This window comes from Ipomoea nil, unplaced genomic scaffold (genome assembly GCF_001879475.1).
Source record: "Ipomoea nil cultivar Tokyo-kokei standard unplaced genomic scaffold, Asagao_1.1 scaffold1596, whole genome shotgun sequence".
Taxonomy (NCBI): Eukaryota; Viridiplantae; Streptophyta; class Magnoliopsida; order Solanales; family Convolvulaceae; genus Ipomoea; species Ipomoea nil.
This window is the reverse complement of record NW_017618024.1, coordinates 1,440,449-1,457,945: the sequence shown is the minus strand read 5'-3', so window position 1 is coordinate 1,457,945 and position 17,497 is coordinate 1,440,449. Positions and strand designations below refer to the sequence as shown.

Sequence of the window (17,497 nt, the reverse complement as noted above, 5' to 3'; positions counted from 1 at the left end):
CCATGGGATAGCGCCCTGTCAAATGACTCCAAATGGTTATTGCTTTATCACCTGTTTTATCACCCGGTGTCGAGAAATCCAGGTAGCTCCTTCCCTGTCTCTACTCTTGCATGTTTTCAACGTGAGCCAAAGTGGGTCGTCTTTCCTCCACCTTCAACCTGTTTCTAATCACCCCTTCGTGACCTCCCTACCCTCTCTCCCAAAAAATTGGAAAGAGAAGTTTGTATACCTTCGTTATCCCACTGGTGATTCTGGGCTGGGGTTTAGTAACGTGTGGGTGCAGCGCCCTCCTCTCTATATATATATCTTTTTTTTGTACGTGTATGTATATGTATCTTCTTTTTTTTGTACGTACTGATGGTTATATCCGCTGTGCCCAGCTCCTGTGGAGAGTACTCCCCAAATGCTCAAGGCCTACCAGACTCGTAAACGACGGCGGGCTCCTAGTTCCGAAGCCGCTTCTGGTGATGATGCTGAGGATGATGATGACGGGGCATCGTCGGTGGGACTTATGGATGACCCTATCATGGACGCGGTGGATTCCAACATACAGTTTTCGCCTGCTCAGTTCTCCCCAGTCACTCCTTTCCATGCTGTGGACTCCCCTTCTCGTGGGCCCTCTATGGCCGCACCGCAAGCTACGCCCAGCCCTACTGGTGAGTATGATGCTCGGGATCCTCTAGCTGCTCGGATTTCGACCGGTCCGGGCCGCCCTCGTCTTTTTCCCTACGATCCTGATCATGTGGACTTCATTGTTCGTGGAGTGCGAGATATGGTATCAGCCCATCGGCGCTTCTGGATTGATAGTACTCAGATGGAGACCTTGAGTTCCCGCCAAGTTAGAGATTCCATGAACGTGAGACCTTTTTTTTTTTTTTTTTTAACTGTGCGTATCCTGTGGTTCCCTATTTTATGCAGATGGTTATGCAATCCATTGGGCTTCACCAGCGCCTGTAGGAGGCCTCTCGAGAGTATGCCGAGTTAGAAAAGACACAACAGGGTTTAGAGCATACTCTCTGGGAAGAGGAGGAGGCTCGTAGGCGCGTCATGAGAGAATTAAAAACCTTGAAGGAAGCGCACCAAACCCTACAGAAAGAGTATCAGGCATTGTGGGATAAGCAACAGGCCCTTCAGGAGGATCATAGGATTCTGGGGGAGAAGCACCAGGTCCTCCAGGAGGAACATAAAACTTTTGGGATGGAGCATCAGGTCCTCCAGGAGAAGCACAAAACTTTGGGGGCGGAGCACCAGGTCCTGCAGGGGGAACACAAAACTTTGCAGGAGGAGCATAAAAAACAGCGGCTAGATCATGACAAGGCCCTTGAGGGTGCCGTGGAGGACTGGCAAAGGACTGAAGATTTTGCGCGTGCTGCCAGTGAATATTCGTGCACACGTATGCCTAGGCTGATCCGCTGGTGGTTAGGGCATTCGGATCGTTCTGGCGAAGGTATGGTCGAGGCCATGTTAGGGTGGCAATCTATGCAGGAGTACCAGGATTATACAGGCCCTCCACTTGTATAGGTCCTCCAGGAATGGGCCACTACCTCCGGGGGCAGGGCGGCCATGGGGCCGGTAGTGGAGGTGTGGTTGCGCGAGACGCTAGAAGGTCAAACCAGGTTGGTGCAGGAATGCAATGCAGCTCTTTATATGGGGCAACGAGATATGCAGGACAAGCTTTAAGGGAAGCTGGAACGTCGGTTCACCTCTTTCAGTATTGGAGGGTGGAAACTGCCAGACGTCCTTCCTCTTCGACCTACTCGAGCTCGGGCCACTCCTTCTTCTACCACGCCCGCTGGCGGTGATGTGCTTATGACTCCCGAGGCGGCCCAACATGGTGTGACGTCGTCTGTTGCAGCTCCTTCGGAACCTGTGGCCGGATCTGGTATTGTCGGGAGCGTAGACCCTTCCGATCTCCATCTCACTATCAACTCAGGCTCCGGATTTTCCAGCTCGGCTGCCGCTTCTGCAGCCCCATAGTCCTTATGCATAGATAGTGGTTTTTTTTTTTTTGTAATTTCGGATATTTCGACAACCTTAATAATCTAGTGATAATCTAGTTACGTCTTTTTTTTTTTTACCATGCAATTTGCCACCAACTCCATGCGGCTTGCTGGGGGCAAGTCCGCGTATGTGGGTTGCGATAACCCACATGCCCCATCCGCCAACGCCGTGCGGCTTGCCGGGGGCAAGTCCGCGCATGTGGGTTGCGATAACCCACATGCCCCATCCACCAACGCCATGCGGCTTGCCGGGGGCAAGTCCGCGCATGTGGGTTGCAATAACCCACATGCCCCATCCACCAACGTCATGCGGCTTGCCGGGGGCAAGTCCGCGCATGTGGGTTACGGTAACCCACATGCCCCATCCGTCAACGCCATGCGGCTTGCCGTGGGTAAGTCCGCGCATGTGGGTTGCGATAACCCACATGCCCCATCCGCCGACGCCATGCGGCTTGCCGAGGGCAAGTCCGCGCATGTGGGTTGCGATAACCCACATGCCCCATCCACCAACGCCATGCGGCTTGCCGGGGGCAAGTCCGCGCATGTGGGTTGCGATAACCCACATGCCCCATCCGCCAACGCCATGCGGCTTGCCGGGGGCAAGTCCGCGCATGTGGGTTGCGATAACCCACATGCCCCATCCGCCAAAGCCATGCGGCTTGCCGATGGCAAGTCCGCGCATGTGGGTTGCGATAACCCACATGCCCCATCCGCTTGATGTCTGTAATACTCAATGCAATGTGTGAAAATCACGGATATTATTAACATGCGACACAATGTCGTCTACAGGGGAAATATAAGTCACTTACGATGCAACATACCATGGTAATGCCATGGGAGTCACGTTATTTGTCATTCCTTGAGCTACTCTATTTACTGAAAGAACCTTCGCAGGTGGTGGGCGTTCCATACGCGGTCCACGGTCCTGCCCTGCACTGTTTTGAGTTTGTAAGTGTTTTTGTGCACTGACTCTGCCACTTCGTACGACCCCTCCCAGTTTTTGGCCAGCTTGCCTCCCTGAAGTGGTTTGCTGGCTTCTCGTCGTCGTAGGACTAGGTCGCCGACCTGGAAATTGCGAGGGCATGTCCTTGCGTCGTGGTAGCGTTTTATTGCTTGTTGATAAATAGCAATATTTCGCCTGGCTGCATCCCTCCTCTCTTGTAGGAAATTTAGTTCAACCCGAAAGTCCTCATCATTCTAGCCAGGCTGGAATCGCGTGCTCCTACTCGCGGGGGTTATCACTTCTACTGGTGTCCGTGCTTCGCACCCGTATGTGAGGGCGAAAGGGGTATCCCCCGTTGCCTTTCGGGGGGTTGTTCTATAGCCCATAGTATGGACGGTAGTTCCTTGTACCAGGTGGATCCTGTTGCTTCGACTCTCTTCTTAATTCCGTCAATGATGGTGCGGTTGGCGTTCTCTACCTGACCGTTAGCTTGGGGATACGCCACGGCTACCTTGATATGCTCCACCCCGTAATAAGCGCAGAAATGAGCAAAATCTTGGTTGTCAAACTGCTTGCCGTTGTCGGACACGATTTGCTGGGGTAACCCAAATCTCGTGAAGATATTTTTCCACACGAATTTTCGGCACTGGGTCCCTGTGATGAAAGCAAGGGGCTCTGCTTCTACCCATTTGGTGAAATAGTCTATGACCACGATTAAGAACTTCAGGTCTCCCACCCCTTTGGGGAAAGGTCCCGCCAAGTCGATGCCCCAACGCGCGAATGGGATGGCTGAGGTGACCGGTGTGTAGTAAGAGGCGAGCTTGCCGGGTAAAATCGTGAATTGTTGGCACGTAGGGCATTTCCTCACGTAGTCTTGGCAATCGGATCTGATGCGGGGCCAGTAATATCCTTGCAAGATAATTTTCCTGGCCAGGGTTTGGGCGCCCTGGTGTGCAGCGCACACTCCTTCGTGGACTTCCGCTATGACTTTGTCGGCCTCTGCTTTGGTCAGGGTTGTAAAAATCCCGCCTAGGCACCGAGTAATCGGCGCCTAGGCACTAGGCGCCTATAGGCCGTGGCGATTTCCGCCCTAGGCTCCCGCCTAGGAGACCAGCCGCCTAGGCGCCCGCCTAGCGCCTAATTCAGCCGCCTAGCGCCTAACTCGTCCGATTACGCCGAGTTTAACTCGTCAATTTCTGTCAAGTTAGTCGAGTTAACCCGACCGACTCGACCTTGCTAATTTTGTCCATTTATATGACATATACATATAATATGACATATATACACTCGTAGACTAGTTTGATACTTTCAATCTTTGGATGATTGAAGTATTTGAGTATTTCATTTGAGTTTTTTTTTTTTTTTAATATTCTTTTGATGTTATGACTTATGAATTGTCATTATGTCATTTATTTGGATGTGTTATTTGATTGAATGTTGAAAACAGCCTCATTAAAATTGTCAAATTGCAAGTCTGCTACTGTTTTTTTCGCGACCGCCTAGCGCCGCCTAGATTCCGCCTAAGCGCCGACTAGGCCGCTTAGGCGCTAGGCGCTGCCCCTTGCGCCCGACTAGCGCCCAGCGCCTACTGCAACCATGGCTTTGGTTAAGCATCGGAGCATGGGCTCTCCAAAGGATAGTTTGAATAATCTTCCTTCAACCATTCGGTAAGACGGGGCCATGGACACTATTTTTCGTGCTCTCTGGGGTCATGTGGTGCGAGACCCTGTTCCTTGTAACGGATTATCTCCTGCATCCATTCATCCGGGGATGGTATTACAGCTAGGACCTCGTCCTTATCTATGCTGGGTGCCTCGATGTCTATTGTCCGGGCTATATTAGACACATAACTTAGGTGGTCTTCGACACCTTGAGCCAATCGGGACAGAAGATCCGCCTCGCCGTTGTCTATCCTTGGAATTTGGGCTAGTTCCCACCGCTCTACAGATGCCAATAGTCTTTGGACTACATCTCGGTATTGCCGCATCCAGTCTTCCCGTGCTTCGAACTGATTATTGACGTGGCCCACGACTAGTCGCGAGTCTGACCGAATCTTGAGGTTGCGTGCTTGCAGGGCCTGGGCCAACCTCAGGCCCCCGATTAATGCCTCATATTCAGCTTCGTTGTTGGAGAGAGGGAAGCAGAATCTGAGGGCTTGGTAGGCCCTGAACCCTTCCGGCGAGATGAGCACGACGCCACCTCCGCAACCCTTTTTACTCAAGGCGCCATCGGTATACATCTCCCACTCTCCTGCGCCTTCTTCAGTCTGTCCTTCCTGGCGTTCCGGGATGGTGCACTCCACGATGAAGTCAGCGAGGGCTTGACCCTTGATAGCCGTGCGGGGGCGGTATTCGAGACTATACTGGGAGAGTTCGACCGCCCACTTCACCAAGCGGCCTGACGAGACCGGATTTCTCAGGATGGTGCCCAGGGGCTGGTCTGTTAGGACGATTACGTGGTGTGCTTGGAAATAGTATACCAGTTTTCGGACCGTTCTCACGAGGGCGTATACTGTTTTTTCAAGTGGGGTGTACCTGAGCTCGGCGTCATGCAGGGCTCTGCTAACGTAATAGATAGGTTTATGGATGCTTGTTTCCTCTCTGAGTAGCACCGAGCTAATGGCCGCGGGTGCCACCCCAAGGTATACATACAATGTCTCCCCTTTCTCGGGCTTGGAAAGGACTGGTGCCGCGGACAAATATGCCTTAAACTGATCGAAGGCTTCTTGGCATTCCGGGGTCCAGGTGAAGCCGCTCCTTTGCTTCATGATCTGGAAGAATGGGAGGGACTTCTCCGCGAGCTTGGACATGAATCTGTTCAAGGCGGCCAGCCGGCCGTTGAGTCTCTGGAAGTCTTTTATCGATGTGGGGGGCTGCATCTTGAGGATGTTTTGTGCCTTTTCGGGGTTGAATTCTATCCCCCGGTGAGTAACCATGAACCCCAGGAATTTTCCTCCCTCACCGCGAACGCGCATTTCTTCGGGTTCAGGCGTAGGTTCTTCTGCTTCATAATCTCAAAGCATTGGGTAAGATATGCTGGGTGGGTACCGGCATCCTTGCTTTTTACCAGCATGTCGTCCACGTAGGCCTCCATTATATTTCCAAGGAGGTCCTTGAATATTTCTGCTACCATGCGGGTAAATGTGGCCCCGGAATTTTTTAGACCGAACGCCATGACTTGATAACAATATATCCCATCCGGGGTCACGAACGCCTTTTTCTCTTCGTCTTCTTCCACCATGAAGATCTTGTGGTATCCTTTGAACGCATCCATAAAACTCAGCAGTTCACATCCCGATGTTTCGTCTACCAACTGATCCATACGGGGTAAAGGAAAAGGGTATTGGGGGCATGCCTTGTTCAGATCCGTGTAGTCCACGCACATGCGCCATGTGGGCGGCTTTGGGGCTAGGACCACGTTGGCCAGCCACGCCGGATACATTGCCTTCCGTATGTGTCATATCGCTAGGAGCGTGTCTACCTCTGTCTTCACGAATGCCCTCCTCTCGGTCGACAAGTGTCGTCTTTTCTGCTTAACGGGTTTAAAATTGGGATCTACCGCCAGCTTGTGTGATATGATGGAGCGGTCGATCCTAGGCATATCTTCGGGACCCTACGCGAATATCATCGAGTATTTGCGTAGAACGGCAATGACCTGCTCCCGCAGTCTCGGGGCAAGGCCCTTGCCTATCCTGACGCATTTGTCTGGTCGACTTGGGTCCAAGGGGATCTCCTCCAACTCCACGGCTGGTTCGGGCCCCGCCTTCTTCTCCCTCTCGGCCTCCTTCTCCACTGTATGGACAGGTAATTCTTCCGTCAGCATTCTCTCGCATGCCGTCTTATAGCACTTCTGGACGAGATGCTGATCACCCCATACCGTCCCCACCCCCTCGGGGGTATGGAATTTCAAACATAAATGCTCCATCGAAATAAGTCCGCCCAACGCTGCCAGCCCAGGCCTCCCTAAGATGAACTCATGGGCGCATACTATCCTCACTACGAGGAACTCCATGTCCACTTTTTTCACGTGCGGGGGGTTGCCAACTTCCACGGGGAGCACTATCGACCCCTCTGTCTCTATGGTGTCCCCAGTGAAACCAGTCAGTGGCGTCCTCACCGGTCGGAGCTGGTCCTCGCTCAATCCTAACTTCACGAACACGTCGTGATACATTACGTTGACACTGCTGCCTGTGTCCACAAGCACGCGCTTGACGCAGACCCCGTTGACCACCATGGCGACCACGAGTGCGTCTTTCGGGGTAGTCTCCCGTGCTGGCAAGTCATTGTCTGAAAACCAAATTGGTTCTCGGCGGGGCCTTTTCAACGGGGGGTGTTCGTCCACCGCACCTACATAACAGCCACCATCTACCCTCGAGGCCCCTCCTCCAAAGATGACATTGATCACTGGGCGCTTCCCCGGGCCTTCCCTGGAGTCAGTCGATTTCTCTTTAGCCTCCCCTGCAGGCCCAACCGTCGAACGTTTAGTGTTTCTCGCAGCCAACCGCTCCCAGTCTATGAAATTCGTCAACTTCCCTGCTTGTATGAGGAACTCTATCTCTTTTCTCCATGCCTGACAATCATTGGTGGCGTGGCCGTAGCGGCGGTGAAATTTGCAATATCTCGTTGTGTCTGCACCCGGGGGGACAGGGTTGGGACCAAATGTTTTCACCAATTGACACTCCTCCGCATAAGCTAAGATATCGCTAGGTGGGCCGATAAGCGGGGTGAAAGGGGCGATCCGCGGGGCCGGCCGTGCCGCCGGGGGTGCTGGCGGCGCCCACGGCAACAGGGGGCTCGTGAACCCCCCGTGGGCCTCCCTCTCCCCACGGAGCTAACCTTCCTATCCTCTGGACTCTCCTGCGAGTAACCAGCTCCCTTCTTAGAGCATGGTGGTTCCTCGATCTGCGGCTTCTTGCTGCTGCCGTGCTCTTCTATACGCTTCATGCGGTTGGCCTCTTCAGCTTCGGCGTACCAGTCTGCCTTCATCATTAAGGTCGCGTACGAGCCGGGGGCCTTGCGGCGGAGGCTCTTGTACAGTTCCCCAGCACGGAGGGCTGCAATGAACATGACCATCGCAAACCGGTCGTCCATGTCCTCCACTTCGGCTTCCTCCTTCCTCCACCGTGCGAGGAACTGGGTAAGGGTTTCATTCTCCCCTTGCTTAACGCTAGCGAGATGCGTGAAGTGCTTCTTGCGCCTCCTCCCTCTCAGGAAATGGGTAATGAACCCGGTGGCCAGATCTTGGAACGAGCCTAGCGAGCCGCCTTTCAGGTTCGTGAACCATCGCTGCGCCCCCCCTGACAGCGTAGAGAAGAACGCGCGACACATCAGGGCGTCCGACGACCCAATGAGCATCATAGCCGCCTGGTATGTCAGGACGTTCTCCTGGGGATCGCTTGTACCGTCATACCTCCTCATGTCAGGGGCTTTAAAGTTGGAGGGAAGAGGTTCGTTCATGATATTAGGGTTGAAGGGCGGAGTGAGAGAAATCCGGGGAATCACGACGTGGGTGCCATGTTCATTCCACCGCACCAACTCATCTATCTTGATGTTAATCGCGTCTAGCCACTACGCTGCGGGGCTGACTCGAGGTGCCGGCCCCGGGGGGCGATATGCGCTTTCGCCTTCGGCTTCCTCCAGACCAACCTCGCGGGCGTCAGCCCTTCGTGACCCTTGGCCACATGGCACCACTATTGGGCCTACCGAGGGCTGCTCAGAGTGAATCACGTTAGCTCGTTCGCCATCCCGGCGTCTCCCGTCCCCGGCGCGAGCCGAGGCGGGTGCCTCCTCCGACACCTCGCGGCGGCCGGTGTCTCGCCCGTCTCCGTTACGCGGGGGGTCAAGCGGGCGCTCTCCTGATGGGTTGACCATCTCGACGTACCTCGGAATTCTGTTAGAGTGGTAGAGACTACAAACACAGGCTAATGATGGTTTTATTATGACCGGGTCCACCATAAACCGGGTACAGGAGTACAGAATGGGGGGTAGGGCGCCAGGCCCAACACGATGTGTATAGAAGCCCGAGGTACAGGCCCAAGAACCGTGACACAAACACAAAGAACAAGGCCCACAGGATGGGCTATTGCTAACTATGCTACTGCTTGGAATCGAACCCAGGTGACTAGATTGAGTGTATGAGATCAAGACCACAGGACTAGTGTGCCTGTCGTGTCCGAGTTGTCCTTAGCCAGAGATCCAGGGCCCCTATTTATAGCAAGCCCTCCTTCTCCTCTAGCGTCCACGTGTCGCATGCAATCCATCCCCACTTCCCCCTTTATCACTACGCAAGCGGGCACGTTCGCCATACTTCCAAAACTCCCGCACATACCACCCCGGTCCACCATGCTCGGCGCACCCGCCCAGCACCCCCTCGGAAAGGGGGGGGGTGCCATTGAAAATCTGGGGGGCGCACTGCCCCCGCTGGCCGCGCCTCGGCCTGAGGTGGCCGGCGGGATCCGCCGCCGGCCAGTTGCTGGCCGACCATGGCCCGTGGTGGAGGCTGCCCTGCCCACAAATATCGGTCATATATATGCTGTCGCGCTTTAGTATTCATATGATGGTGTGGTTTGATGGTCTTAACCTCATGCTGCGAAACGTGAGGGTGGGGGTTCAAAACCTATTGGTAGCAGCGCTTTCTTAAACTATTGCTTTTTACCCCCATGGCCAGTGGCCTTCGCTGGCCACGGCGGTGGGGCGCCGCCGCCGCCGCCCGTGCTGGCTACACCCCGGTGGATCGCTGGCCGGCCGCCGGAGGTATAGCCCCGGAAATCCGTTCTCTCTCCTCCGTTTTGGGCCACCACGCCCCTTGTCTTCTTAGCCCAGGAAATCCGTTCTCTTTCCTCCGTTTTGGGCCACCACGCCCCCTTGTCTTCTTAGCCCAATAAGACTTTGGCCAATCTCCTATCATCACCACCCCCACTAGGGTCAATACTATGCCAATAAAATGGACCCCCTGGTCCCATATCCCCATCACAGCGCGCCGTGGCCGACCGGGCCAGTGCCCCGACCGGCGTCCCTGTCCAGCCCAATCTCTTCGCCTCCCCCTGACGGCCCAATTACGTAGGCCCTCTGCGTCCATGGCCCACCTCCAATATCCCCATATATATATATATATATATATATATATATATATATATATATATATATATATATATATATATATATATATTCAATACTATAGCAATAAAATGGACCCCCTGGTCCCATATCCCCATCACAGCGCGCTGTGGCCGACCGGGCCAGTGCCCCGATCGGCGTCCCTGTCCGGCCGCCGGCGCCGGGCAGCCCCTCCTGACTTCCGGCCCAATCTCTTCGCCTCCCCCTGACGGCCCAATTACGTAGGCCCTCTGCGTCCATGGCCCACCTCCAATATCCCCATATATATATATATATATATATATATATATATATATATATATATATATATATATATATATATATATATATATATATGTATGTATGTATGTATGTATGTATGTATGTATGTATGTATGTATGTATGTATGTATGTATGTATGTATTCCTTAGCCCATTCAATAAATATTGTGAGCCCAAACTATGTATCAAGTTATATAGAGTAGGTATGGTTTTGATATTAGAACTTTGTGAACATTTAGACTTGGTTCTTGGAATTGTTTTTTGAAGTATTAGTGAATGAGGTAGTGGCTGACTTGGGAAGAAGGAGGAATCCCAACAAGAAGAGGAAACAACAAAGGTATAACCCCATGTACTCCCAACTTAGTTTTGGCTCTGTTAAGTCATTGTTTTATAGGTAGAAATGAGTAGAAATGCTAGAATGTTGTGTGTTTGAGCTATTAGATTACTTGTTGATGTTGTATGATGTATTGTTGATGTTTTGGAAGTGAAAAATTGCCTGGTTTTGCACTACAGGTGAAGAAGGAGCCACTGGTGCACCTCTCTGTGTGCACCAGTGGAAGTCACGGGCCTAGCCAACGGCCCACGAGGGGAGCCGTGGCTAGACAGCCCTAGGGCACGGCTCTAGGCAAGGGCCGTGGCCCTAGGCCGCCGCTAGACGGCTCCAGGCGGCGGAGCTTCCCTAGCCCCGCCGCTAGGATCGTTGATGGCTACCTGTGCAGTGATCGGGCCCTTGTGGCTCAGCTACGTGTCGTTTCGGACCGGATGTCACGGGTCCTTGTGTCTCGGTACCTTGGGGCCGTTATGACGCACGTTTGGGCTTTGATTTCGTTGAATTTGGACTAGAAATAAGCATGTTATGATAGAAATTGTGTTGGAATTGTTTATAGTAATGTGCAAGTGAGTTGTATCAGACTTAGAATGCCTATTTGATCTTCCTGATGCTAATGGAGTGTTAAATAGATAAGCATGATCATTAAGTGATTAAGTTTTGTTAGAAAAGCATGACTCAAGTGTGTTTTATGTTTCATGGAAATTATAGTCTGTTATAATTGTGGAAGTGTACAGAGTATGTTATTTTGCAGTCCAAGCATGATTGAGTGTTCTTTGAGAGTTCACAGTGACATATAGAATTGAAGCATGTGTACAGTAAATTAGATTCCAAGCATATCCCAAGAAACACGGTGGATTGCGTCCCGTGATCTTTCTGGACACATCACCGCCACCGTTATTTCCATTGAGTACGGCAGCTCCTATGGTCTGGGTCAACTGAGTGAGCTGGCGTAGACTCTCTGTCAAATCCGTGGATGACGACACTCCAGGTCCTGAGGAGCGAGGAGATTCCTCTCTAGCTCTTCGCGGCAGCATCGCGGAACTCTTTGAACATGATCAGAACAGATCATTCTCGTTAGCACGACTACAAGTTAGCTGATTCTAACTTCTCAAGCTTAAAACAAACTTGCAACAAGCAAATCATACTAAGCAACAAAGGCATCTCTTCTACTTTAGCAACTTAGCAAGCACAACTTCTCTTCTAAGCTTAAACTTTCAAACTCTTGGTTTTTCTCTTTCAACTACTCTCTTTACTTCTCTACTTTACTCAAAGCAGATATCAAAGGTATAACAAGCACATTGGTAAATCATATAAACAAGGCACAAGTATAAACTCTTATACTTTCTCATTAGCACTTTTACAAAACTTCCACTTTCAAACTTTAACTTTCACAATCTCAACTTTTAACTTTCACTTTAATTTCTCACTGAAAAACTTCTCGCTTTCACTTTCGAAAGACAGAAACAAGAACTTTAAACACATTGATAAAGCACAAAACATATAAGCAATCACAAGGGAACTCACGACCTCACCGCGTTCCTAACTGTTACTTAGAGTTTCTCTTAACTCTGATTTTCATACTTGGTCACTGGACTTAGAGTCCTTCTCATCTCAGTTTTCATAACTTAGGGCTCTTTCCCTAATCTTATCCTTCTTAGGATCACTTAAAGTTCTCATCTTAACTTGTCTTCCTTAAGGCTTCCACTTAAAGTTCTTTCCTTAACTTATCCTTCCTAGGACTTTCACGTAGAGTTTCTATACTCAATCTTAAGGATCAAACATCCTAAGTTTCCCGCGGTTCGTACTGCTCTGATACCAATTTGTAACACCCCACTTTTCTAACTCTTAATTACATCTCTAAACAGTCATTGACATAAACTAAGCAGCGGAAAACTAGAAGATAAGTAGTGGGAGTGTCACCGCCACAACCACCACTCTTTGGTGATTGCACAGGCTAAAAGGGGTAAAACTACAAATAAGATTAAGTCTGGGTACTAAAAATAAATACTAGAAATGTAAGGGGGGAAAACGTCACCCCAACACAGTCTACAACAATCCTCAAACATAAAGTCATAAGTCTAAATCCATAACATGATCATAATTAAAACTAGAGTTTAGACATCTCAAACTAAGAAACAAATCTAACTGGATCTCTTCTCACTGTTGGGCCCACCTGAAAGGGGTTTTGCAAGCAACACATAGACAACAGGAAAAACAGTTGTTAGCACGAAGTTAAGTATAACCACACTCAACCCTATAAAGCATTCTAGCATATACTTTGAAAACATTTGATATCTTTATAGCAATAAGCTAATCTCAAGTCATATTAAGATTTATCACCTTCTTTCTAAATGCTTGCACCCTATAATATCAGCTGGCATGCTCATATATGTATAAGACTGATCATGTAGATACATCAGCATATAGACTTCTCAAATAGCTTGTCAAGCAATTCATGCTTACAGATAGGTTCATGCTAAAAGACCATATAACAGGTATTTACATGCTTTCATATTTTTATCACATAACTTGATAAGTGGAGCTTCTAATACAACACAATAATCATGCTCAAGGAATATCTCAAGTTAAACTTCTCATTAAACAATCTTTTACGATGCTCTATTCGCATACAATCATGTATAACATTATGATCATACTTCTTATGCAATCTAGTGCAACAATATATTCATACACATATGCAATCTCGTGCAATTATATAATCATACTCATATGCAATCTAGTGCAACAATATAATCATTCTCTTATACAATCTAGTGCAACAATCTAATCATACTCTTATGCAATCTCGTGCAATTATATAATCAAACTCTTATGCAATCTAGTGCAAAAATATAATCATACTCATATGCAATCTCGTGCAATTATATACTCATACACTCGTTTATAAATTAGAGTACTTTCTGTGGAGATCTCTTTGTTACTTTCTCGAGTCTCTCTTGACTCTCTTTCTTTCTATCGAGTCTTTATTGACTCTCATACTTGAGTCTCTGTTGACTCTCTTTCTTGAGTCTCTGTTGACTCTCTTTCTTTCTCTTATACTCGTAGACGGCTTAGGGTTTCACAGAAGAATGACTCACCCCATCGGGAACGGCATAATTCCGACTCAATATCTCCTACCGTCTATGAACCAATCTCGTGGTTCAAACTCTGTGGAATTAGGAATCGAACTATTAGTGTGCACACCCCCTGACCAGGATTCCGAACCTGGCGGGAAGTTTCCAACCTCGTTACGTGGGAATACACCGCGTTACATATACTGGGACCGCAATGTCCATAATAATCTCCCGAGAAGAACATAGTCCAAACGGTATTCTCCAAAACCTCATCGATATAGATAATATATAAATATATCTCTCATGCATCAATCTCATGATTGCAACAATTCTATTACTTCTCAATGCATCAAAGAATGATATACCACATGCTTATGATTTTGTTGAAAGTATTCCTGGACTCACGTTGGCCCCTTATGCATTTTTGAAATATGACTCATGTGAAATGCCAAAATACTCTATAACATGCTTCTACATCATGTATAAACTAACATGAAGTATTCAAGAATATATCATCATGCTCGGTTTGCAACATAGCAATTTCTATATATTTCACTCAACAAATATGCTTCTATTCTCATTGATCAAATAATACAATTTAATCATACTTTCATAATAAATCATATTCTCAAAGGATCATGCTTCTTTACTCAATAAAATATCATCAGATCACAATAATCAAATAATTCTTCATACACAGTAAACTATCAAATTATTCACTGTGTAGCAATTCTTCACAAAATCCTTCTTAGCATACTTGTTTTTAATCCAAATTCAACGAAATCAAAACCAAAACGTGCGTCGAGATGATCCCGAAGAGCCGAGCCACAAGGGACCGTAACACTTGGTCCGAAACGACATGTAGCTGAGCCACAAGGGCCCGGCCACTGCACAAAAATCCTTCACAGACAATACTCAGGGACCTGGGGCGGGACTCTTCATGGTCCGCCCCTGGAGCCCCGTTGAAGCGCCGGGAATGGGCAGCGACCCTCCTCTAGGAACGTGCCCTAGTCCCATGCCACCACGACTCTAGCCGGCGGCCCTTCTGATGGGCCGCGGCTAGAGCCGCCACTCTGATCTGGTGCACACTGTGTTGTGCACCAGATGGCATTTCTCCTGCAAAATCTCATCCAAACAAGTCCAAAACAATCTCAACAACTCACAAAGACATGCTAAATCACTTCTAAGCATAAACACATCAAAAGCTCATAGTTTCTACTCATTTCTACTCAAAGTTAGGCTTCACAGAGCTAAATATAAAGAGGGATCCATGGGGTTATACCTCTTGTAGTATAATCTTCTTGTTTGGATCTCTTCTTCCTTTTGACCTAGCTTGAGCCTCCTTCACCACCTACACTTCCCAAACACACCTTCTATCCTTAGCCTAGAACCTCAAAGACTAAAGGAAACTATAAGAGAAAAGAAAATAGAATGAAAAGGATGAACAAGCTTTCTAGGTTGTTGTCTCTCTTCTTGTTCTTGGCAGAAAAAAATGTGAGGAAGAGGCAAAGAATGAGATCAGGAAAATGAGATGAAATAAGGTGGTTTATATAGGGTTCAAAACCCTAGGGTGATTCACAATGATTGGTTGAGGGCAAAGGGGTAATTTCCCAAGCTAAAAGATGAATCAATAAGGGATTTTGGATGTCTTGTGGTCCACCATGTAACATGAACCATAGGCTAGAAATGTTATCTTTTATTACTTTGGGGTTGAAAGTGAATTTTCCCAAAAGCTATATGGATGAACACTTGTTCAAAAATCCTTTTTGAGTTCTCCCGGTCTCACTTAGATAAAATTATCGATTTAAATCTTGGTACGCGAAGTACCCGAAAACTTAGAGATTTTCGAATGGAATTCATTTCTTCGGTGTCGAATTAATTTTTAAAAAAACGACGAAATTATTTTATTCATACACCGATTGATCGCAAAAAAATTTTATTGGAGTGAAAAAGCTATTTTGGAATTTCTTAATACTGGATTTATAAAATGAAAATTTGGGTTGTTACATGACATGCATAAGCTTGGTGCATGAGAGATATATATTTATTATCTATATCAGTGAGGTCTTGGAGGGCCCGTTAGGACTATGTCTTTTCGGAGAGGATGACCGGACATTGCGATCCGATGACATGTAACGCGGTGTATTCCCACGTTACGAGGTTGGAAACTTCCCGCCAGGCTTGAAATCCTGGTCAGGGGGTGTGCACACTGATAGTTCGATACCTGATTCCACAGAGTTTGAGCATAGAACCAAGAGAGTGGTTCGGTGGACGAGCAGAGTATTAGGCCGGCTAGACACTGTGCCCGGATTGGTTCGTTCACGCTACGGTGAAGTTCCTACCTCGTCCATTTATAAGAAAGCGAGTCATTGCGACTCTAAGAAAGTGAGTCAATGCGACTCTAAGAAAGAAAGAGCATGTGAGTCCTTGTGGCTCTAAGAAACCTCCACAGAAAAGTATTTTTTTTACAAATGAGTGTATAAGTATACATATCCTGTAGCATCTTATTGCATTCGAGTATAGTAACGCACTAGTTTGCATAATGAGAATGTTTGCACGAGATTGCATAATGAGAATGTTTGCATGAGATTGCATAATGAGAATGTTTGCACTAGATTGCATAATGAGAATGATTACCCGAGATTGTATATTGAGTATGATTGCCTTAGTTGCATATTGATGTCTTATATTTCTAGTTTGCATGATGAGAACTTGAAAGCATGAGAATAATTTCTTATTGATTGATAGCACGAAATTGCTTGATAGCATGAGATTGTTATGAAGTTGTTCTATAGAGTTGAGTTTTGCTATGTTGATTATGTTGATAAGTTGTTTATTGATGAAGCATGCATGTTGATACTATAGGTTGTGAGCATATAGAAAGCTTGTAGTTTATCTTAAAGTTTGTCTAAGTGTTTGAGATTGCTTGAGTTGGAATATGAGCAAATATTTTTCAAAGTATATACTGTAGTATTTTACAGGGATGAGTGTGGTTATACTTAGCTTCGTGCTAACGGGTGTTTTCTACTTGTCTACTTGTTATTTTGCAAAATCCCTTTCAGTTGGGCCTAGCGTTTGAGAGTTCTTCGAGTTAGACTAGTGTAGTTGATCTAGTAGTCTAAACTCTGTTCTTTTTATGATGTTATGGATTATGGTTGTAGACTTTTGCTTTTATGTTTGGTGATAGACACCGGGGTACTTTTCTCCCAAGTTAATTTAATGAAGAAGTTTTCGGTTTAGTTAGTTCCTTTAGCTTGTGCAGTCACCGTGTGTGGTGACTGTGGCGGTGACATCCCTTTTGTCTAGTGTTTAGTATTAAATGTGATGGATTAGTTATGATTTTTAAGTTTTGTACTTAATTAAAAAGGAGTAGAAAATTGGGGTGTTACACGACCAGTTGGTTGTCATGGCTTCAATGTTCAGATATGGTTGGTTGGTTCTATGGACCCAACCGATCTAGGACTAAGCATGCCAGTCAATTTTCTTGATTAATGAACGAACTAGGTCGCTTTGTTCTTCCTAAGAGAGCAGTCCTGCTTGTGTGTCCTTTGTGGCTGACCGCGATCGACGGGGTTCATTGCGGTGGGGACCATCATCTCTGGTGTGAGGTCGTGTTGTAAGGCCTCTAAGAGGCGTTCTACTGCTTCGACCACCACCAGGGGGGTCTCACGGGGGCGACCAATGGAAGTTCGGCGATCGGTCTAGCGGACGACCGCACTTCTTCCAGAGGGTCTTCTTCTTGGTTGCTTTCCTCTGAATGTATAGAGCAACTG

At 47.9% G+C, this 17,497-nt stretch overlaps 1 protein-coding gene across 1 annotated transcript; it reads right to left on the bottom strand.

Annotated features, from left to right (window-relative positions):
• Positions 1-6,555: 6,555 nt before the first annotated feature.
• On the bottom strand, positions 6,556-8,360 carry LOC109190936. Its single transcript, XM_019341536.1, has 2 exons — positions 7,779-8,360; positions 6,556-7,620 (listed from the first exon to the last, which is right to left on the bottom strand). The coding sequence occupies exons 1-2, from the start codon at positions 8,358-8,360 to the stop codon at positions 6,556-6,558; spliced, it is 1,647 nt and encodes a 548-aa protein (XP_019197081.1).
• Between the last annotated feature and the right edge of the window lie 9,137 nt (positions 8,361-17,497).